Below are 24,748 nucleotides of genomic sequence, written 5' to 3' on the forward strand. Positions count from 1 at the left end.
AATGGTTAAAAACAAACGATTCTGGTTGCGCATCAAAGATAAAGATTGAACTAAGTACAGAACTTAGTAAACCGAAAATCAGTTTGTTTGGATGTTGTACGATAAATATATTTCGCTGCTACAAGTATCATCAGTATCAAAATACGTTAAACAATAAAAGCGGTTAACACCCAAAAAGGAGCAGGAACGTAAAATACAAAGCTTTTCCGAAAACCGTCGCACAATTTTGGTAAGGTTTATGTGTACCTGGTTTGGTTCACGTAAAACAACTTGTTGCAAAATGTGCTGAATGTAAAGGTTGTGCATTCCCAGTGACAGTGAGCTTTTAGTGAGTTTTAAAGGACCGAAACGACCTTTTTATTTTTTTCCAGCAGTCTCTTAAAATATAGGCCACTTCTGTAACTAAAGCAGAAAATTAGGATTTAGCCTTCTGTAAGTGGGTCATTTCCGTCTATTAACACCACACCGTAAAATAAATAATGTATACATCTATTACAAAAGTGGCATTGTCATATGATTTATCTTTCCACTTGCATGTATTTTTTTAACGTTTTAAAACATTCATTGAACCCATGTTTCATGAACCGAAATTCCGCATCGACGTCAATGTGGAATGTAGTCCCAGTGTGTCAGTATGTTAAAGGGCGTTTTGGCTCAGCACACACGAAAGAAAGATTTTCCCGCGTTGTTTTGTGAAGTTATATAATTGAGTGTCGACTGTCAACTTTAAACTATCTCGGTAAGTTTACCGAATGGTGTAAGGGGAGAAAAATTATCCTTTGGTTTTGTGGATGGCTAGATGTTTTGTAAGCGTTTAAGCATGGGCTGTACGTATATTTTTAAATAAAATATGTTTTTTAGCAACTTTTAACAGATATTTTTGCCAGTTTTGTCTACTGATTGTAATTATCTTAAGTATTTTGTCTTACAAATTTTTTTGTCTTTGAATCATAAAACTCTTGCCAGATCCTTTACGGCGTAAAAGTGAACTCTATATACTTGTATACAAGGTTATCGCTATTTTGATTTCTCAATCTCAAAATTATGCATTTCGTTGTTCCCCGCAGGCGCTTACTTTCACTTAAAAGCATAAGCGTTTTTTCCCCGAACCTCACATAGTGGCGACCATCCGCGACCCAAACTCGCCCTCCTTAAGTAAGTTGAAAACGGCAAACATTTCCTCTCATCTCCACTCTACACTTTGACCCGAATAGCAGGGGTGTGCTAGTCAGTGCAACACACCGCCACTTGTATTTGCCTGTTGTGATTCTTGGCCAAAATAAGCAGACCATGCTTGCTTGGCTTGGTCTGCCAGTCGGCATTTCGCGAACGCGGCCTTGTTTTCCATCGGAAATTGCGTCTGCCTCCGCCTAATAGCTTTTCGCATATGTTTTGGCCTAGTTCGTGCGGTCAACTTTGAACTAAACTCGTGCGTTTATAAAGTCTTTGTGGGAGCAAGAGCGCTTTAAAACGCCGATGTTGGTCTTTTTTTAAGTCGGCTGTCAAAGTAACAGATTCGATTCTGCGATTGTAATCTTTCATGAAGTTATTTGGTCTGCAGTCCGCGCTATTGATTTACGACCTCGTCAAAAATTGACGAGTGGTGATGCAGTTTTACTTTGTCGCAGGATCCCTAAAGTTGGAATTCTCTATCTACATTTTGTGCCCCGTGTTTTTTTGTAAGTCGGTTGCGATTCTAAAGCGAATCGTTTTTATTGGCGCAATATACACTTAATGGCACGCCGAAATCGAAAATGGATCCTTGTCATTTGTGACATGTACAAGACTCCATAAGGTAATAAGGTGGCACTGTATATTAAGACAAATTGTATTGAATTCTCGACAAGCTTTCGCACAGCCGTGCTTGATCAGGTCAAAGTATCATTTAGATTGGTGCAAGGCTCCGGTCTCTCTTTTCCGACCTTGACCAGGTTTAGAAGGCCACGTAGCATTTTGAAACGTTTCGAATACTCAACTTGGTGAAAATCTTCCTCGAAATTACTTGGTCCGCGTCCCGCGCTGTTGATTCACTACCTTGTCAGACATTTACGAGCGATGATGCAGTTTTACATTTGCCGCGAGCTCCCCAAAGATGGAGTTTGGTATCTACATTTCGCACCATGATTTTTGTAAGTCGGTGGCGATTTTACGGCAAATTGTTTTTCTTGCAATAATGACACAATACACTCTTAACAGTTTTCCACCCTTGCCTAGTTTTGGGAGGCCACCTAACATTTTGAAACGTTACGAATATTCAACTTGGTGAGAAGGCACTGATTTTTTGCTAGTTTTAATTTATACAATGCTTGGTATTACCCAACGTCAAATTTGCTGTCGTTTGGTCATAGACTTATTATTGTTTTAGAATTATTTTGAGATTTCTAGGATTTCATATTATTGCACTGTAATCTTGTGAGTCTTAGGAACAATTATAGGAAGCTTGGGCTGTTTAAAGTGCAATTAAACTAACTTTATACACCTTGGGTAACTTCAAAAGCAACCAGGTACCGCTTTTTCCGTGATTTTCTCACCTAAACCACAGAATTACGCGTCGTTTAAAGCATGTAAAACCGTCTTATAGCGCTCACGGCGTTTTTCGGAGAAACGACCGTAAAAACGCAACTTACTGATCGATGATGGTCCGCGCGCCAAAAAAACCAGCACCGCGTGTTTCTTAATGGTTTTTGCAATGACGCAATGGACAGACATCACTGATATTTTAAATAGTTCGAGGCACCCATGCTCGTATTTTTGCTAAGTGCTTAACTGAAACGTTACAACAAACGAGATTGAAACGGCGTATTAACTGTGTAACAAGGTTAAAAAACTTTTAATTTTTGGAACTTTTATCATACACAATAAATTGTTTTAAAAAGCTTACCAATAGAACAAAAAATTGGAATCCTAAAGAATTTGAAATATCTCTGGGCACCCTTGAGCTTTAAAATTGTTACCATAGAGTACTTATTGTAATAATCCGTTGACTTACCAAAGGTGTAAATTCAAAAGTTAAAATTTACTTAGTTAGTCACTGCGTTTGAACATTGAAAATTCTGAAAAAATGCTTTTTGCGATGACGCAATGGACAGACGCCATTCGCTTCCAAACGCGAGCGCATAGCTGGCATACCACCAAAGCGAAAGGCCCAGGCAAGCGCCAGCCTTGCTGGACAAGCACAAGTTTTTTTTGTTTTTGCTTAAAGCTGAGTGCGTAGACCGATAGCGGCGCGGACGGACGGGATTTGGCCGCCGACCTTTCCGTGTTTATGAGTTGGTCAGTCCTACCGGCCGGCTAAATTCCTGAGCTATAGGCGCATTTTAATGAGATTTCGCTAAAATTCCGTTTGTATTTTTTTTGTAAGTTCAACCGATTGTAGAAACTTGTCAATTTTACACACAACGTATTATTTTGTCCAAGTGCCTCATCCTATATATTTACAATATTTTGCCAGTTAGGTGAAAAATGTTTTTTTTATTTTGTGTTTTTTTTAGATGTACCAAAACAAATCATCGATTTTACAAATAGATGTTCGCTTTTTTGAGCTAATATGGGACGCTGAAAACTCTGTATCGATTTTGTTGTCGTTTCGCTATTTCTAATGAACCTTATCGATTTTGTATTTGCTTCATCAGCCAATTTTCGAAGCGTAATGCGCTGCAATGTTTGCAATAGCGCGCAACGCTGTAATGGGTTTGTTAACCCACTCGGGATACTTACAAGGTGCGAAGTGTTTACATGTTATCGATGGCCGGCCTTGCCAGTTTTTTTTCACGCTTAAGTCGCTCTCTCGTTCGCCATAGCGCATTCTCGACATACTTCAAGTGTTATTTTTTGCCCGGCAGACGTTCTTTTATCTATTTTACCAATCTTTGTAAATGGCCGTATTTTTCTAATTCTAAATAGGGTAGTCAAACTTGTCAACTATACAATACGATTTGTCTTTATAGTGTCACCGATTGCTTTATCTTTTTTAGCATTTTTACAAGAAATACTCATCGCCCTCTGGAATCTATATTCGAATAGAACCCACACACATAAACAACAACTGGAACTTTGCAATGTTTGCTCAGCATGGGCGAAACGTTGTGTGTTGCCCCTTGAAAGTAAACTATGGACGAAGAGGTCGGAGACCTTCTTTTGTACATTTATCGACTATTAGACATTTACAGTTGTCTAGAGCAGAAACTTCGCCCGAAAATCAACGAGCTATACTTACACGTTCACCACAAAGCATAGTGTTATAAATAAATAAATCGTGCTGTTTTCAAAGTAAAATTGGTCAGGGATGATCATGCCGTTCATGGAGTTTTGATTTCTTGGCCCATATTTACGTGCCTTCTATTTTATTGGCATTTGTATTCCGAACAGCCTTTGTCAATTTCCACCAGCGTAATGCCCCAACCAATGGTTGTAATATTTATTTTGACTTTAAACGATGATTTCAGATTGGTTCAACTAAGTTAGCAAAAGCCCGTGAAGGTTTTCTTGCAAGGCATTTTTCACAGCCAACGGTAATAATTGCGAAACAGCTTTTTTTTTTCTTTTTTTTTTGTAAGACAGGACCAAAAACAGGAATGTCTAAAAAATAATTGCTTTCATTTGTCATTGTCGTCATTAACGTTTAGGAGCGAGGAGAAATCTTCATATTTACACATTCAGTTTGCCCGCTTTCTTAGCTTTAACATTAACTTGTGTTGTTGCTTGGAAACTCGTGTATCTCTGCTGTGACGGTTGTGACGTCATTCGGCGTGACAGCGAAGCGGCAATCGCCGAACATCCTTTCTTTTTAATATACAAATTTCATCAAACTTCCTTTCCTTGCTTTGATGGACTGCAACTATAACTGCTCAGTGCTCAATGATTAGTGCGCGGTCACCTAAACAGAAGCGCTGTCAAACGTTGTTCAACTGCTAGCAGCAACTTGTATTGATTATATGGGCCGAACATTTATTTTCAGGACATATCTTTTTTTTCCCGTTATTCCGTTTTGGTTGTTATGGTTTGCTTTGCATGTTTCATACCGATTTTTGTCCGAAGCTTTATAGAAAAGTATACACCGTAGAACTTTCACATTTTTAGACATGGCGTAGAGCGGTATGTAGGTGAGTACTGGAGGTTTATGCGTCTGTACCCCTTGGGGCCTTTGATTGGGGGACAAAAAGCCAAGAATATTGTGACGTCATCGTTTCAACTCTCATGCAGTTTTGCAGTTCTACATAATGTGCTCTTATCCTTAACATTTTCGGGCAGAACCAGAGTAAATCTTCAAAGATCCCATTTAAGAATACGGAGTGTTGAATAAGGTCCGTTTATCCATACAGTGTCACAGGTCTACTTAGTGCATTCTATTATGGTACTTAAAATTGTTGGGCAGAACCGGAGTAAAGCTTAAGACCACCATTAAGAATAAGGAATGCTGTATGAGGCCAAAGGTCCAGAATTAGCACAAATTTGTTTCAGTCGTCACTTCACCTCGAACAGCCTTATTTGACTTGCTATGGTCATAATTTCTGGAAATTTTCCCCCAGCATGTTACGCCAGTTTCATGTCTGCAGTTTGCGTGACCGGAAAGCTACCATGTAGGAAAAGCCTATTTTAATTAGTTGTTGTGAATGGTCGTCTTGATCATGATGAAACTAGTGTGAGTGTATTTATTTTAGTTTGCCCGAAGGAAAATAAACAGAAAACGTTCTACGTTTGTTGTGCAAGTTAAAGTTGTTTCTTTTGTACTTTATTCTGTTTAAAGGAGTTAGATCCTTATTTTCAACTTACAAAAGTGACCTGCCAGTCGCTGTATCAAGGATTGCCTACTTGATGGAATAACGTTTGTACAAGTAGTTGAAGAATTTGCGCACATTTTGGAGTTCAGTTAAAGGTCTACGCAAAGGTATATTGGATACAAATGCTTGTTGCTGATAAAGGTTTACGTGTTGACGACTGGTCAGCTATAGGCTTGTAAAAAAATATATTTCAGTGCCTTGCGCCATGCACCAAACATTCGTAACAAGCGAAGTTAGCAATGAAGAGACATACCTTATAAAAGGTAAGTTGCCTGTATATAGATAGATTTATATGTCGTACATCAATGTTGTTGAAAATCAATAAAAAGTGAATCGAAATGCTCACAAAATACTACCTACTTCTGTATGGACTTTGATATTCTTACTACGTCCTATCCCAACCTCCAACAATTACGCGCCGAAGATTTATATGTCATTATAAAAACAACCGCGCTTGTTATCAATCATTGAGTTTTACCTTCACATCGTTTTACCCGCTTGACTGGCAGCTGACAGTTGAGGTTGGTGGCAAATCGTGTCACTGGTGCTGTCTTGTGCATCTGTTAGCTGTTACCACTGCGGTTTGATTAAAGCAACAAGAAGTTCGTAATGCTTTCAAAAGTTGATTTGCATTTTCTTATCACCTATACTCATAAATATTATAAATTAATGCCTTACTAAACAGTGATTATTCATGTTTCGAAATAATTGGTGCTAAATGGCAACAGAACCGCTCTTTCTCTTGTGCTTTGGTCTGCTGTTTTATGTTTACTTTTTCCAATGATTCAAAAATACCGTCATTCCTCGACGTTAGCGCCCCCACGCGGTGGTGAGGCTGACCGGTTCGCGGCGGTTCGGAATTTGATAAACAAATGCCTTCCTGAAGTGACGCGGTGCTTGTTGCACAACGCACTTACGCACAGCAATCTCTAGCCCTTTGAAAGGAAGTCCAGCCCTCTGCCTGTAGCCTTTCTTCGAGGCCATCGAACACCGGCTCTTAGTACAATTCACGGGTTGTTGAAGTTTTTTTACCGCGGACCCCTAAAATATATTTTTGCATCGCGTGGACCAAGGTGGACAAGAAAATTTCAAATAAAGACGCCACAATACAAATAGACCTCATAAATCTGCTGATTTCGGTCTTAAATGTCAAAGTAAAATGGAGTCTAAATACATTCAAGGCAAATCCGTTTTGTTTTAATTAAACTGTTTTCTGTGAAAAAATGAATTACTTCTTAAATATAGACTCATATTTCAATATGCCTTTATGCACCCCTTAAAACTAGTTTACAGACCCAAGTGATCCGTGGACCCTAGTTTAAAAAACACGAGTGTAATGCAAAGGGCGCAGTGTGGCATCTGCCATTGTGTCTGCCTATTTAAAACACACCACCGCCGCCACTGTTACTGTTGCTATCCTGAGCTGCTGATGCAGTTTCAATTGTGAACCTCGAGTTTGCGTTTTGCGTCATCACTGTTCGAGCGCACGCGTGCATCACGAAGGCCTATGCTGGCCAGGCTGTGGAAAATACTAGGCTGATACTGTTGTTGTGCTGCTGCTTCTGTGGCCTGCAGATCGCGCGTGTGAATTAGTGTTTAGTTCGATTGCACTGCCTGTTGTGTGACGACGGCCTGCGTTGTCATCAGTGTATTTATATAAAGTTGGCGGAATATATGTCTTTTGTAAGTGCTGCCGTGTGTTTCACGCTTTCTCGATAAACAATCGGGACTTGACTTTTTTATTGAAAGCTTGTTTTATCGCGGCACTGATTTTGCTGTTTCACAAAAAAGGACTAAACTGTACAAGTGGATTTATCAGCTGTTCGTTCAAAAGTGGATTACCTTTTAAAAATTCAAGTGGAATTACTGGACAGCAAACCAAGCATAGATGAGAAGAATCTTATAGTAGAGGCTTAGCCATTTCGCTTCGCAGCGTAGAGTTATACCAACAAAAAAAGAAACCGAAATGGCCATGAACAAATATAGCAGTCTTTTGGTGGAAAAGACCACCACGTTACTGCGTTCGCGCAATAAGTCGCTAGACGACAAGCTTAGCGCGGGCAACAGCAACAATCAACAACTCAACGTACAACCCATTTACGCCAAGGTGCACAAAAAGAAAAAGCTCATCAAGAGTTTGAGCGACGCTCCGCGGCGCTTGGACCCCGACCTTCGCTTAGATTCCAGTTCCCAACAGCCTGAGTGTTTGAATGGCGACGTTTTCGCCAACCGCGAACAAAACGAACGCTGGTCCAACGGCGATATGATAGACGCCGATCAGTTTGAGGAAGATCCTGACCCTTATTCCACCATTGGTAGGTCACTCGTTTGCGCGGCATCTTATTTTTGTGGCTAGAGTATCGTCAATATTTTTGTGTCGGTGATATGGTCAAACTTTTGTGGCTGGAATGTGGCCGATCAGTTTGAAGAAGATCTTGACCTTTATTCGACCATTGGTAGGTCACTCGGTTGCGTGAAAGTGGTATGTGTGGTGTAATCATTTTGGGTTGACTGCGACAGTTTGAATGGAATATTTTTGTGACGAGGCTTATTTTGTAAAGGTCATCACTTTTTAGTAAAGTGATATGGTCAAACATTTTTTACGGCAGGAAAATGGTCTAATGTTTTTGTTGTTGGAATATGGGCAACATTTTTTTTGTTGCGGTCATTATAATGTTGTGTGGCAGTAAACCACAATTATATTACTTCTGTTAAACCATGGAAATCAAAAATGGTAAAAAATCAATTGTGTAAACTTCATAGTGATATGGTCGATAGCTTGTTGTTGTCAAAACGTTTTGTTACTTTGGTTTTACAATTCCGTGGTGTAACACCTATCTTCAACTATTTTATCTACTGCTGATTAAAAATGGCAAAAAAAAAAAAAAAAAAAATGCCAAAACGTGCGAAACTTGTTTTTGCGGCAGTTCTTCAGTTTCATTAAGAAACAATACCACGTTGACCTTTTCTGTTCACAAACTGCCCCCGTAAAAGTGTCAGTCAATGGTTTATTGGTTTGCCCAAGTTTGTTAGTACTGGGAGAGGTATTTCCAAAGCTGTTTAACTGCAGTCGGTTGTTACTTTGCTTCCGTTGTTCGGTAAATTTTGTGCAACAGCTTCGTAGATCTGAAATGTGAATGTCTTTTCAACCACTGATGTAGTTTAAAATCATTCAATTTTTTTTACCTTCTTATCCATCGATCCAGAAAACAACCGTTGGTCCAAGTTGACTTTTGAGTCTTGGTTTGTTTTGGTTTGTCTGTGCTTGTCAGGGTACTCGAAGAAAGCTGTTTGTGTTGCTATTTGCAGCACCCCGTTCGTCATGTCATTCCCTCGGTAAAGTGTCAACGGAAGTATAGGCTATTTGTTAGCTTACAAGACATGCTGCAACGCTTCCCTAATGCTATTAAGCGCCGTCTGTAACGTCTGTAACGTCTGTATGTCGTTAAGGCGCAAAAAGCTATTTTAAGGTACCAAAATTAAATATATGTAGCCCACCTAAACCTAATGTGCCTTGAACATGCATTTTCATTGGGAAATTAGGAGGTTTTATCAATCTAAACAAAGTTACTATTTAACGATATTAATTAAAGATATTTAGCTAAACCCAATCCTAATGTGCTTTGTTGGAAATTTAGGAATCAACCTACGCCGAATTGCGATATTAATAAGCGGTCTAATGTGAGGTCTAATCTATATATGTATACACATATGCGCTTTGCATTGCTGAATTGTTCTTCCTGGTTTAAAGTGGCACTCGCAAAGGGCGTTACTAATTAGAGTGAACATTTATTACTGTGTTCATCTCTGACTCATTGGTCCTATTGGCGTCAATATTGATAACTGTTGATTCTGATTTATCTATTATCACCTGATAAATAACCCGGGGTCTCGCGTCATGGAATAGTTATATATTTGTCGACCATTACTTTTGCACAGTGTTATTTGGGGATATCGAAACTACAGAACAGTTGTCGCTGTCTGATTTTTTTCTCTTTTATCAATAAGGCCAAATGTTCGAAAATTCATACGACCCTGACTGCACTTGGTAATGTTTTGCTGAGAAGATATATAAAAGGGTGTATCTTTATGGAAATCCGGTTTCTGCTTGTCGATCACTGTTCCGCTAACGCTGATATTAAAAATAAAACCCAAAGCTTATAAACCCGAGTAAAAACAGGATAAGTGTATATTCCTTAAAAAAATGTGAGCCTGTTTCTACTCGGGTTTTTAAACTTTAGGTTTTATAGTTACGCTGAGTGTTACAACCCTTTACGTAATCGAAACTTCGTGACACGTGTTTGTGTCTAGTTTGGTCACTGGATTAAAATAGGATCGTGGATCGAAAATTTTGCTGAGGTAACTTTCTGTGGCTAAAACACCAACTTAAAATAGTTCCATAATACCAGAACAACAAAGTATAGGACGAGCAGCATGGCTATCTAAACTATATCGTAAACTTTATTGCTCTTAACGAGCGTTTATTGACATTCCTATTTGTTACATCGTGGTTTGGTTTTCAGTAACTTATATATAGTGACAAATTGTAATATTCTAATTGTTTTGGTTACGCATGGCATATGCCTGAATAAAGAATAATGGCTGAGAAGAGAAAATTGATTTTTATTTGTTGAACGTTAAATCGAAAAATACGCTGAAACAGAAATACTTTCATATCCGGTTGTCTTCCAAGATTTGTTGTGTTTTCTTGTTATTCTGAGTGTCGTTGTAGTTGTTTTGTCGTACAAACAAACATGACAATATTCGACCTCCGTATGGTTCTTTTACTGGTTAACCCACGCTCGTCTATTAGTATCCTGATGGGAAAGACGCATACACAGTTGTTGTTACGATTTGTTTGTGTACAATGGATGTCCGCGTATGTGATTTGTCGTGTCAAAGGTGTTGGCGTTCTTTCTTGTAATATATAGTGATGACTTAATGGCTTTAATTGTCTGAATGAAACGTGTAAGATTTTAATGCCATTCAATGAAATGCAATGTTAAAATGGATAGAATCATAAAATCAGCATTTTAAGTAAACCTGATAATGAATTGCAAAGCCAAAAAAACAAGTAAATCGACATCATCTTGATTAATACGTTGCAATACAAGCTTGTATCATCTACTCGATCTACCCGACCTTTTTGGCTTTACGATTCATTATGAAGCTATACATTACAGATCCGTGCATAGTGTACTTAATTAAACCTTTTTTGATATTAAAGCGAAAGAATGTTTGGCCAAGCGTTCGAAAGGGTTATTTTTCGTTCCTGACTTTAAGGCACCTCTCGAATTAGATGCAACCGTTTCTTACCCAAACATTACACGGCTTGCCAAGCAGGTTCATTGCACACTTTTTCCGCTAAGCTGTACAGTCGATATGTATAGTGCTGATGCACGGAAATGTCTCTCGCCTTAACCAGAGTCACTGCCATTGGCAGAATAGCCTTTGATTAACCCTGTATGTTTTGTGATATGCTTGACAGGTTTCCAAGAGGATACAGCTAACTGGAGCGTCGCGCAGGGCGAGGATAAAAGCAGAATGCCACTTCAGCAGCAACACCAGCCCCCATTGCCCTCCAGGAATCCAAAGTGAGTGAACGCGGTATTTTTTTGCTGTTGTACGGTTAATATGCCGGTTGAAAATAAACTGTTTTTACGTGTTGTAACATTCGGCATTTTTTGCTCTTATACGGTTAATATGGTTAAGGAGAAATATTTTTTTTTACTTGTTTACGAAACTGTACTTTTTGCAGCCTTAAAGCATACCGTACGCCTCCAAGCTTATTATAAAGAAGCGATCACTAATAATAGATTTACATGATTTTAACGGAAAATCCACTAAAACGTTGTAAAAATGCAATGAACATCAGATTTTTTAACCAATTTCAAGAACAGTTAGCCTACGCTTTTAAGCATCGGAATGCCTCGCCTCAATTTCCCATAAAAACGTCGGAAGACTTTCAAATGTCAGATTTCTTTCGTTGTAAACCTAGAGTGCCTTGCATTTCGTTTTAGCCTGAAATTGAAAATAATGTCATTCGATCAATTCTGCAAAACCGAATTTCGAACTATATGTGGCGTGATGCTTCTGTTAGAGGAAAAAATTACCCTAAGTTTTAGTTTTTATTTCCTTTACCACGTTTTGATCAAATTTTTAGCTTAAGTTTTATTTTCCATATTTCTTTTGCAATTTTTTGGGCAAAAATTTCGGCTTGAGCCTGTCGATAACCCTCTTAACCGAACAGTGAACACGCTCCTTGGCAATATATGTCAAAACAGAAAAAAAATGTTTTTTTCCAGGCCAACGGCGAACGAGCTCGCCGCTCTGGAAAAGAGCATCATCACCGTGCATCAGCTGAATGACTCCCTGAGCACGGTCAAGTACTCAGACCCCATCGACGTTAGGGTAAGTGCTCGTGTCAAAGTGGAAGTGTGACGTTAAAACCGCCGCTTTTGTGGCGACGTACTTGCTGCCTTTGTATTTGAACGCTGTTGAACTTGATTCAATGAAAGTTACACACACATATGTGTGTTAACAACTGAGATCTAGCCCTTCTGAAGCTGCTTTTTGACCAACGATTACGGCTTACATATCATTAGTATACCAAAAGCCATTGCAGACTCACCGAATCTGTCGATCAATTATGCAAGCAGGGCAGGCTAGAAAAACGTGTTTTTCTGAGTCTGCGATGGCTTTTAGACTTCGGTGAACTGTTGAACTTGAGTTCGATATTCACCTCTTTAGTGGCGAAGTGTGCTGAAGGATTCCAGAAAACCAAACTCATGAAACTATGAAAAAATATCTTCGAGTACATTTAGGCTTTTCTTGTAATCCCGCCGCGTATTTTATGTTGATTTTTTTTATCTAACCCTAATTTTGTATGAAAATTAAAAAAAAAATATTTTTTAGTCCTAAAGATTTGAGCTTGCACACAAAATGTATATTTGTTCGGGTTTACAAAGCTACATGAAACAAAAGTTGCACTCGAATAGGGAAACGATTTTTCAACTTCTAAATAGAAAAAAAAAACTATGTTAAATAAGAGAATTCATTTAACAGTTCGCATTTTTTTCCCACATCAATCTTTAAACACCGAGTGCCCCAAATTAGAGTCCACAACAGGTTTACCCTTCCTTTTGACCAAAATCAAAATTTCCCGAACTCAGAAGACGACCATATGCGCGCGCTGCACAGCTTAGTAATTAGGAAATTGCGCGATTTCGGCGTTGTTTATTACCGAAAATAAATGCGCTTCGCTGATTTATAACAGAAATCTTATTTTATTGTACTACGAGCGTTCGGCGTCCCCTGACAAAGGCGATTTGCATAGGTTGCCGAAACGTTTGCTAACAGTTAAAATTACCAGAGGAACTGTTTTTGAGCATTATTACTATTATAAATGCCCGATAGCAACAACTTATATATATTTATATAGAAAAACAATTTTTTTCTAATATAAGGACTCTGCCTAAAATTTATACACGTTTCAAAAAGATTTTTTGTCAAACTTCACCAGATCTTAAGTAATACACACTTTGTGTTTGTTGATATTGGATTTTTAACCAAAAACCTAAAAATGTCGACTTGTTGAAAGAATTAAATTTAAAACCAATGTATGTTTTCACACCTATGTGTTTTTTTGTTCGCAAGGTTTTAAAAAAAATATAATTTTAAAGTATGTTTATGCTGGACTTTGCCCTTGGCCACTTTGATGAAGCCACACATTAGTAGTTGGTTTCAACTCCGCAGCATTCCCACGTCATGATTTCATGGCCTGTATTTCCTGTTGCTTATCGCGGCCCGTGTTGTAGTTGCTATAACAGCAACAAACCATCCTCTGCTAATGCTGTAGTCACGGCTAAAGTCCGCCGAAACTGAAAGGCTGTGCTCACACTTAAGTAACTTTAGTTGAACTAAGCGTTTACCAATTGGAAGTGGGTTATTCCATTGCTCGTTGCGCCTATTCATAGCTGAAATAAAAGAAATATGCGACGATAACTAAGTTACCTTATGGAAAACTGAATACATATTAGTGAGATAATGTATTGTATGGAATGCTAATCAAAAGATCATTTAATTTTCTTTACAAATAAATAACAAATTACAATACTAATAGAAAAGCCATGATATTCGATAAATATAAAGGAAATAATGTCGATTTTATCGAGTATTATGACTTTGGCATTTCTTTACTAAAAAAGTCTAAAAAAATAAAATCAACTTATTTTTGTGAATATTTGCAAACATTGAAAAAAAAGAGCATAAAGAATAACACAAGGGCAACGAAAGAACCGGAAAGGTCATCAAGTCCTGACTGCCCACATGGGTTAGAGTTGGAAATTCACACATAGATATAATCGAATACTCCCTGAATTTTCACGGAAGAGAAATAAACACAGATTTCGAAACAGACTGTAACAAAAGAATTGGGTTTCGACCAACCCCTTTATATCTACGTAGAAACAATTTATCGAAGTCCTTTTTACAATCAGTATTTTTTGTTGTTTATTGTTGGCATAAAATGAAATATATTTCTTAATCTGTAAATTCATTTTAATTGAGCAATATTTCCATCACAAAAAAACAGCATTAACCAAATGTCCAAATTAAAGGTAAGATCGTCCGAATATATAAAACTTTTAAAATTAGGGTTTTTAAATCCAAGTTCGCTTTGCCAATTGCAGTCGAGTCGTTTCCTCAAAGACTAGATTCAAATTAGGTCATTTTTGGCCAAAGACCTAATTAAAACGAGTAATTTTATTAAATGCCAAAGGCTGCTGTTGTTTAATAAACCTAACAATAAAGAAATGTATACTTTGTATTTTACAACCGACAACTCGTTACAACCCTCACAATAACCTGACTGTACCCGCAGGGCATAATCCACGCAGTCACCCGCCGCATCCATCCCGATGGCTTGCCTTACGAGAACTGCTTCGGGCTGCGCCTACGTCACGTTCAGTCTGGTGACGTGTTCTGGCTTCACCCGAACCTCCCAATGCAGGAGGTCACAGAACGATTCAGTAACTTCGGACCAGCGGAATGCAGGTAGGCCATTCGAATATAGGCAAAAATACAGTTTGAGGGGGGGCATGGTCAAGTGCCCCCCTAGAATATAGTTTTTGCCAACTTTTATTATGTAAAGCAATTGTTTATGACGTGATCTGAAGCTAGATCGAAACTTTGGCACTTTAATAAAGCTTGGCCGGAAGAACAATTTTATAATTAAACAAGGCCTGGCAGCAACGGTATATTTATGTAAAGTTCCTTATATTAAACTACATCAACCCGACATGCGATTTTCCTACAATCAATCATTTCAAAATCAAAGTTGCATTAGGTTGCAATCTACTCAAACACACTACGCCATGTTCATCTACCAAAGAACTTGTTTAAGTCATAAACCTGTCAAATTTTAGATCGATTCAGCATGTGTTTATATAGTCTGGTATGCTGACCGGCGACCAATCACCCAGTTTTTAATTTACATTTGTTTACGCTATTTTCTGATATGTTTACGCAATGCGAACCTATGTGTCGTAATAGACCGCACCAAAAATGAAATTACTTGAAATTGACTTAAAAATTATGACTTGAACTGGGACTGGACTTGTTATTTATTCAAAATGACTTGACTTGGATTTACATTTATTTACAAATGATTTGACTATGGTGTATAATGTTTGGAGGTTGTAGTAAGACGTAATAAGAATATTAAAGCCCATACAGAAGTAGGTATTATTTTGAACATTTTGATGTTGAAGAAAAGAATTATTGGAAGCGTTCAAAATTATACCTGCTTTCGTATGGTACACCAAAAAGCCATCACAGACTAACCGAATCTGTCGATCAATGATGCAAGCAAGATCACAGTTTTTTTTTGATAAGCACATAAGTGTGTCTATCTTTCAAAAAAACCAATGTAAGAGTGTAATTTGCGTAATAAGAATATCAAAGCCCATATAGAAGTAGGGAGCATTTTGAACATTTCCAATATCTCTTGATTCATTTTCAACAAAGTGTGAAGGCACTTATTCTAAATGTTGGTGCCCTTTCACTATGTTGAAAATGAATAAAGTGTTATTCGAAACGTTCAGAATGATACTTCAGTATGGGCTTTGATATTCTTACTACGTCAAACAAGCGTCGTTAGAGTTTTCTAGCTTGTCATCCTTTATTCACCGCTCGGTCTGTTGGTCGGTCGCAAAGCCATGAACGGTATTGTGACAGTTATAGATTAACTTGCGCATGAACTGGTCTATTTCTATTTTATGACTAGTTTGACTCGTCCCCATTGTTTTTGCGCTGACCTTAACTTGTGTGTGCATGTCTCTGATGCAAACCAAACTAAATGCGAACATTTGTTTGTTTTTATTCGCCAAGTCAATTGTTTTTCTGGTAAATATAACACGTATTTTATATTTGGGTACACTATGCACGAATCCGTAAAGTAGATGATATTAATTGCGAAGCCAAAAAGGTCGAGTAAATCAACGTCCTCTTGATTAAGACGTTTCGATACGAAGTTGTATCATCTTTAGTAAGTAAAGTTTACTTCTTAGTCACATTAACTGAAGATGATACAAGTTCGTTTTAAAACGTCTTAGCCAATATAATGATCTACTCGACCTTTTCGGCTTTGACATTCATTATCAAGCTATTTTATATTTCGTGTTAATTTTAAACCAGAAAATTGTAAAAATACTAAATAATCAAAAGGCCTATAATCATAATTATTAGTCAAACAGTCAAACAGGTTTTTATTTTCAATTTTTGCGTTCTGATTCATCTAAAGTGGTGTGTTAAATACCATTAGCAAATCACATGTCAGTAGTTATTTTACAGATTAGAGGTACATATGCCATTTCATATAATTTTTGGGCGTTTTTTTGTATAATTTGCGTATATCTATTTTAGCTGCAACCACTGTTGCGAAGGTTGCTTGTTTCGATTTAGTCAATATTAAATCTTTACCCCGCTTATTTTCCAGGTATGAACTTCGGGTGCGATATTTGCCCAAGAACATACAGGAAATGCACGACAGGGACAAGAGCTCGTTCTACTATTACTACACACAGGTACATAGCAGTTCAAGTTTGTAGGTTTGTCTATATGGACTGCTGCTCTGTCACTATGATGGGTTGCGTTTTACTGGCAATTCAATATAGTTCACTTTGCGAGCTGTCGGTCCAGTCGTGTGTTATACTAATTTAAGACAATGGTTCGTATGGTGAACGTTGAACAAAGGCGCATATAAGTTAGCTGAGAAGTGTAATTGTCATATATTACCCGTTGAACGCTAAATTTAAAAGCGCTTAATTTTATAAATACAGATTGTCTTAAAATGAATTAAACCCAATAAATCGGTTTCCATTTATTGCCCAAAAACAAAACAAAATCATAACCTCTTTGTGAGCTCATATAAAAACAATTGAGACTGGAAGATTGTGGCCTCATGACGTTGTTATTTTTCCATAGCCTTGTACCGTTTGCTTTCCCGCTTAGGTAGGAAGAGCGACGGTCCCGGTATGTATGTGGTCACAAGTATAAGCTTCAAAACCCATGCATGTCTTGCTTGTACGAAAATTCTTCATGTACCAATTGCCGACTGATTTTACTCAATCGTCGCAGGACTCTGGTGTACATACGTTTCATCGTATTCGGAACTGTTGTTCTAAAGCAGACCTGGGCAAACTACCGCCAACCAAGCAATCTAATCCGACCCGCGACTCATTTTTAATAAAACTTTTTTAGGCAAAAATAATCCTTAACATTTTTTTCATGATTTCGAATTAATTTATTGAATACATCACTCTTGTAAGGCATCCTCATATGTTCCTGATCTTACCAGATTATCAATACAAGGGTATTTGAAGATTCTTTTGAAAGGAATTAAACGTTGTATAATATGTATTCGAGATCCACTTTTTGACCTAACCCGCCAGGACATTTCACGTTTCTCATTCGGCCTGCTGTCAAAATTATTTGCCCACCTCTGTTCTAAAGAGTGTTTCTAACTTTTTCAAGGTCTATGGCGACTACCTGGAGGTGATATCTGAGAAGATAGACCACGAGACTGCTATAAAGCTGGGTTGCTTGCAGATCCGTCGCATCTTCAAGGATATGCCTTCCAACGTTTTCGAAAAGAAGTCCAACTTTGATCTGCTCGAGTAAGTCAATTGCTCTTGGCAATCGCAAAGGCCAATATTTTGGTTTATATTTTGAGTTGTTTTTTGTCTTGCTCGATGAAGAACAACGATAGGTTATAGCAGATTGGCTATAAGTTAAGAGTTTGCAAAAAAAGTGATGAATTTGCATGCTAAGGAAATAAGTATTACTAACCAAAACTATAGTACAAGTTAATTCTTAGTTTACCTTTTTAAAATGATCACACCTAGAGATCTTGTATTATATTGTCAGCCAACATATTTACACAATGCCACCTACTTCTGTATGAATTTTGTATTTCCAGAAAGGTAATTTTCCTAAAAATTTCCCTAAAAAATGGTGTTCCCAAAAATAAAATAGTGTAAAAAACTTTTAGGCCTTTATGTTTTTTAAGATTCTCTTTTGAAGCTTTAACTAAAAAAATACCTCCCAGAAAAAAGGTGTTTCTGAAAAAAAAAGAAAAAAATATTTTTGTAAAAAAAATTCCTTTAAAAAACTATTTTTTCCGCCTTAGACGAGACGTTGGCCTGCGCAAGTTCTTCCCCAAGTCTGTGGTGGACAACACGCGAACTCGCGACCTTCGCAAGTCGATATCACGTGAGTTTCGCAACGTGGGGAGCCTGGCAGACCAGCAGTGCGTGTTCCGCTTCTTCGAGATCCTGCGTCGCATCACCCGCTTCGACCAGGAGATGTTCAGCTGCGAACTGGGGGTGAGATGACACGATTTCGATGTTTTTTTTTTTTATTTAACGGGAATAGGGATCGCGGTTCCTTGCAGGGAATAATATGGCACTTATGTCCCTTTTGTATGTATTTTATGTATTGTTTTCGTACTATTTTTGACCCGATGAAAGATACAATGAAACATACGTACACGGTCAGTACACACATAAGAGTGTTAACAACTGAGATCTAGCCCTTCTGAAGCTGCTTTTTGACCAACGATTACGGCTTACATATCAATAGTACACTGAAAGCCATCGCAGACCCACCGAATCTGTCGATCTATGATGCAAGCAAGGCAGGCTAGAAAAACAACCAGCCTGCAATGAGGTTCGAACTCACGACCTCCGGTCAAGCCGGGACCGTCGCTCTACCAACTGAGCTATGCAGGCTCAGAAGGGAACGAGTCGAGAAACAACCATTCGCCAATGCTTGCATGTTGAGTTGATTATTGCTAAAATATTTGAGACTTTCTTATAAATTAAAATTGGATTTTTGTGGAAATGATGATACATGGGGATTACGCATTGCTGAAAATGTTTTATAAAAAAACTAAATAGCTTAGCTTACCAATTAGTTTAATTTATTATTCCTACCTAATTTCTTAGTGCTGTCTAAACCTCAAACCTTATGAAATCTTTGTTCTTGGATATTTTCGGGGGCCTTGTCGAAGGTAACTTCGGGCCATGGCTCTTTGTTAAAAGGGATTAAACTAGTTTAGGAATTTGCTAAAAGCTGTAAAAAACTTTTTCAAAAATACATACGAAATCGGTATTTGGTCTGTAACGAATATTATTTTTTTATTTACTCCCTGTTACTGTCACAGAACTAAAATATTTTAAACTGTTTGTCAAGACATCTTTTAAACTGTTGAAGCATTTTATTGCGTTGACAATAAAAATTTGCAAACAAATTTCGATCTAAAGACACATGTCGTCCCGAGCTATGTGTAATTTGCCTTACTTGTTCGTCGCAAAACACCAGTTTAATACGCCATCACTCATCACATTTGATTATACGGTTTAATCTTTACCGTTTTACGTCATTTGTGGCTTTCAAGGGCCAATGTCCTAAGTTACACGTGTTCATAAAGTTAAAAGATAAGCGTTCAGTAGTTTTACATGGCCTTTCACTAGATACAACCCATATGCGTGGTTTGAAAACTTGTTTTATTACGTCACAGACGGGTTGGAGCGTGTCTGTGGAGCTTGTGATTGGTCCAGAGGACGGCATCAGCTATTGGACGGACAAGGGAGCCACGCCCACAGTTCTGGCCGAGTTTCATCAGGTAGATTTACTTTAGAAAGAGTAGTGACTTCGTTTGGATTGTTTGAGGGAGACAAGTGTGTGTTTTAAAATAGCCGCGGACATGTTAAAAATATTACTGCTTTTTTCCACGTATTTGTGTCTTGTTAGCCAGCGCACATGGTATTTGCAAATGTAAAAAATGTTCAGCGCAATTTTAGGGTGTTTTTCGATGGCTCAACTAAACCTTTATATATTTGTTCTGGTAACTTGCATATTTATATCAATTTCAGCCTTGCAATATAATGATAAAGCCTTGCCATTGCGAGTGAAGCGAATTAAAAGTTTTGAAGCTGTACAGAACTGAAAAAAAAATTTTTTTTAAAGCTGTACAGAACTTTAATTGCAACACGAAAACTGATTTTTTTGTTAGCGCTGAACATTTCATACATTTGCAAATATTATGTGCATTGGCTAACATCGACAAGACACAAATACACGAAAAAAGCAGTATTTTTAACATGTCCGCGTATAAGGTTTTTTTCGAACCAGTGGCCCATTTTTTACTGATTACCACGATTAACCATCACTGTTTACACTAAAGCCACTTACGCCCCACCTACAGTGTGTTTGCTTATGCGCTCACCTCGCCGTGACGTCACTGCAAAACGACAGGAAGTAATGACGTAAGCTTGCACATCTACGCATCCAAAGCGCAGAACTCAACCGATATTTTTGTTACTTTTGATGTATTGTTTGGTCACAAATAGTTTGGGAACTTTCGGTTTCTTAATGAGATCAGCTGGGACTTTCCCTTGTAGAAAGGCAATTAATTGTTTAGTTTGCTTCGGAATTTTGTGAATGCGATATGCAAATGAAGGAGACAGCAGCTGCACTACGTTATGTTTAAGTGGTACAGCCGTAACTGTTGTCCTAAAGAGTTTGTTTGATTTAAAAGTTGTTGGAAATGATTTTTGTTAAAACCTACTCATATTAGCGAGGTCTTCAAAACGTCTTTTTAGTTGAGTTTTAAATGCAAAGTTGTTTAGCTTTAAAGTAAGCAAAGTTAATGCGTTCTTATCTGTTAAAATCCCATCGCTTGGTTGGCTTTGCATAAAAAAATTTAGAATAATACCGCTTCCTATGTATAATATATATACGGACTAAATAAGCAGCACCGTGAAATCCGATGTTTCCTAATTAGACCCAGTTAAATCAAAACTAGTGTTAGTTGGGTTATCAGGCACACGTCCAAAAATATACTCCCTAATGACTAAAACTGTCCAATATGTTGTTTGAAAACACCCTACTAGTAACTACACTACGCTAAGTTGAAAAAGTATTTTTTTTAAATCTAGCGAACTTAACCCTTATTTTCGCTTTTGCTAGTTTCCCCAAAGATTTGAGTTTGCTTTCCTAATTTAAGTCTATTAAAGTCTACACTTTGGTTCCCTTAAACGTCTTGAGCCATTACGCCATATTGCAGCAAAAACATAAACAATACGTCACGATTGCGCGTTCTGAATAGTGTCTGTTTCCCTTCTTGCTCTAACTGCTGAGACAGGCTGTCAGTCAATCAGCTAGGTGCAGTGCTAGCAAGTATTTTTGCCCGCCTTGATTTTTGGTAATAAGTCAGTGGTAAAATTATTGGTAAGGTAGCCTACAAGTTCGCAGATTGTTAAGGTAGCCTACAAGTTCGCAGACAGTGTATTTATAACTTAAAGTGCGATGTAAATGTGTTAGGATAGGGCTCATTTGCAATTTTAGGGGTTTTAGATTGCATACATTAACAAGTAAAACTCATAGTTAAAGCGGAGCAGTGATCGACTGGCTAAAACCTGCCGCCGATGGTTTTTGATTCTATAAAGATACACCCCAAGATTGCATACATAAAATGTAGGCTTTGAATTATTTCTTTGACCTGGGTTTCCGCAAAATTTACTGAAGATTCCACTACTGTCTTGCCACATGGTATCAGCGAAATAATCATCTAGAAACAGACAGACTTATCGTGTGTCTTGTTATACAAACTCAAGTATTTTTGTAGGTTTTTTTAAGTACACTTCAAGTGTTTGAACAATCAAATTCAATGCCTTTTTTACAGATACCTTTAAATGTGGAATATACTTGCATCTAAATAGTTTGGTTATGGTGCTAATATAAGCAAAATGGTGGTCACTGTGTTTTTGTAGTGATGTGTGCCTTTAACCTGTCGCAATGCTTAGGTGATGACAATACAAACAGACTCTTCTTCTGACCCCAGCAAGAAAGGAACACTGCTTCTGAAAATTCAAGGAGCAAACGAAGTAAGAACAAATTGCATTTTATATACCTAAAGACCGACTATATAGTTATGATAGACTGTTTTTTGCAATTAGTACTAGCTAAAGGGAATCATTTTGTTGGACGCACCACAAATAGAAAAAATCTGTTTTACCTACAAATTTCATTTTTTTACCTTTGTTTTGTTGTGGAAGTGATGATACATTTGCCTATCCTGAGCGTTGCAAGACGCTTGATGCTTTTAATAGGTCCGCTTAGTATCTGATCCGACCAAATGACATTAAAACTATTTAAATAAGGCTTACTTAATATTTAGTACACTGGTCGCCAACATCTCACAAATTCCCTTGAGTTTTGGTGATTTTATAGCGCCCGAGTGTAATAAAAAATGTTATAAAACGATTACAGCACTTTTGTATGATGTATCAATCGCTTGTGTTATATAGTTCAAACATAACTTTTTGGAAAAACAAACCGGAGTCGCAAGTAAATCCTGATTTCAGTTTAAATAAATTGGGGTCGGGTAATAAAAAGGTTGGAGACCACTGGATTGTATTAGTACACCGAAAGCCATTGCGCATTCACCGAATCTATCAATCAATGATACATGCAAGGCAGGTACAACTAGCTTGCAGTGAGGTTCGAACTCACGGCCATACCGGGACGAGCCTGCGATTGCTTTCGGTGTATGATACGTAGGCCGTAATCGTTGGTCAGAAAGCAGCTTCAGAAGGGATAGATCACAGTCGTTAATACACATATGTGTGTGTATCTTTAATTGCTAATTACAGTTTATTTGCTATTTAATTTGTTTTCCATTAAAACTTTTAGCCGCTGACCATAACCGCGCCTTCGCTTGCTGTTGCGGAAAACATAGCGGACCTGATCGACGGATATTGCCGCATCGTTAACAGCACGGAACACAGTTTCATCGTGAGAGCGGTATGTCAAAACCAACATCACTTGTGTGCACTATGCACGAATCTGTAATGTAGCTTGATAATCAAGTACATCGACATTATCTTGGTGCCTCGATACGCGCTTGCATCATCTTCAGTTAAGATGATGTCGATCTACTCGATCTTTTTGGCTTTGTAACTCATTACCAAGCAACAGTAATCTCGAAACTAATTATTTTTTTGAAAATATAATTTCGGCATGTGGCTGCCATTTTGCCATGCGTTTTGTTAAGTTTATTTTTGTAATATGTGGTATATTATCTTGAATTGAACAGTGGCGCCACCACCAAAAGCTGTAAAACGACATTATTGATTAACAAAATTTAACCGTTTTTATGTTCTGTGAGATAATTTAGCATTTTTTTATTCAATTAGAGCAGATTTGTTTTCACGACCGGAAATAGTTTTTTTAAAGCCCCTGTCGTTTTTACGCTTTTCAAAAATGTAGTTTTGGTTTTATTGGTTAGGTTTCACAGTTTGTGCAACACCTTGTCAACTTTTATTAAATTGATTCGATATAATTTTTGCGACCAGACACAACTTTTAAAGATGTCTTTGCTTCTTAAACCTCTGAAAAAAACAACAACCCAGCTTCAAATTTTGACCCGTTTAACATTGACTTGCAGCTGAACAAGCGCGAAATGCCGCCACCCCACCAGAGGCCTATCCCTAACTTCAATTCATATGTATTTATTCCTTCATTGTTGCCTGCAGTGAAATTTGTTTTCATATACTGTTACGTGTTTATCAACACTTAAACACCCAAATTAATTAATTCCAATAAGCCAAATCGTAGAGTTCATTAAGTTATCTTACGATTTTTTAAATAGGGCTTTAGATTACGCGTTTCAGCTTTCGTTTGCCAAATATGTTCTTCAGTTACATAATATCATATTTGATGATGCAAAGTTTTCCGTATTGTTGTGTGAAAAATTCCTAAGTTTTTCTGCTTTAGTTCGCCTCGTTTCAAACTTGACATATACTCTTATACAAACATGGCAAAAAATATCTTTAAATATTAAATAAACCTTTGCGAAGTCAGCTCAACCCAACCCACACCTTCAAACCATTACCCGTTTAACGTTGACTTGTAGCTGAACAAGCGCGAACTGCCACCACCACCAGAGGCGGACGGTAGCGGTAGTGGAGGAGCAACTGTGGAGGCAAGTCCAATGCGGAGTCTATCCAGGAGGGACGCGGGAAGAGGCATCATGTCCGGTAAGTTGCTTTGCTTACCAGTTGTTGGCTTAGCGCGTTTGGACGTTTCAAAAAGACTGGACAACTAGATAAGACTAGTTTTTTTATTTCAATAAATTAGAGCAAAATGCGACTAATTCTAATTACAATTTAGTTTGTAAATTAATTGCGGCTGTTATTAAATGCTGATTGTTTGTTTTGTGATCAAAGTTAATTTCGTATTTTTTACACTAGCTTTTGTTAACAAAAGAGCTGCATAATGATGTTTAAAAAATTTTGCAGTGGACTTTTTAGCTCTGTGATTAACAGTAGGTTTGACAAAATAAATCTTAGTTCTACCTTACTATTCAAACCGACCTAAGAATTGTTGCCGCAAAAATTGCTTTG

General features: G+C 37.7%; 1 protein-coding gene across 3 annotated transcripts in view; it reads left to right on the plus strand.

The window, feature by feature from the left end:
- The window catches only part of LOC146157507 (focal adhesion kinase 1-like), a 110,294-nt gene that overhangs the window by 13,187 nt on the left and 72,359 nt on the right, over positions 1 to 24,748 (plus strand). For 2 of the 3 annotated variants that reach the window (XM_083387853.1, XM_083387854.1), the window contains 10 exons: positions 11,269 to 11,374; positions 12,086 to 12,191; positions 14,662 to 14,834; positions 16,777 to 16,864; positions 17,814 to 17,956; positions 18,469 to 18,664; positions 19,861 to 19,965; positions 22,148 to 22,228; positions 23,037 to 23,147; positions 24,259 to 24,382. In XM_083387853.1, the coding sequence (XP_083243979.1) occupies positions 11,325 to 11,374; positions 12,086 to 12,191; positions 14,662 to 14,834; positions 16,777 to 16,864; positions 17,814 to 17,956; positions 18,469 to 18,664; positions 19,861 to 19,965; positions 22,148 to 22,228; positions 23,037 to 23,147; positions 24,259 to 24,382 (1,177 nt within the window). In that variant the 5' untranslated portion in view covers positions 11,269 to 11,324. Of the gene's footprint in view, positions 1 to 8,075; positions 8,096 to 11,268; positions 11,375 to 12,085; positions 12,192 to 14,661; positions 14,835 to 16,776; positions 16,865 to 17,813; positions 17,957 to 18,468; positions 18,665 to 19,860; positions 19,966 to 22,147; positions 22,229 to 23,036; positions 23,148 to 24,258; positions 24,383 to 24,748 lie in introns of those variants that run through there. The other variant, XM_083387852.1, reaches the window with a different exon arrangement.

This window comes from Ascidiella aspersa, chromosome 4 (genome assembly GCF_963924565.1).
Source record: "Ascidiella aspersa chromosome 4, kaAscAspe10.2, whole genome shotgun sequence".
In the NCBI taxonomy this organism is placed as follows: Eukaryota; Metazoa; Chordata; class Ascidiacea; order Phlebobranchia; family Ascidiidae; genus Ascidiella; species Ascidiella aspersa.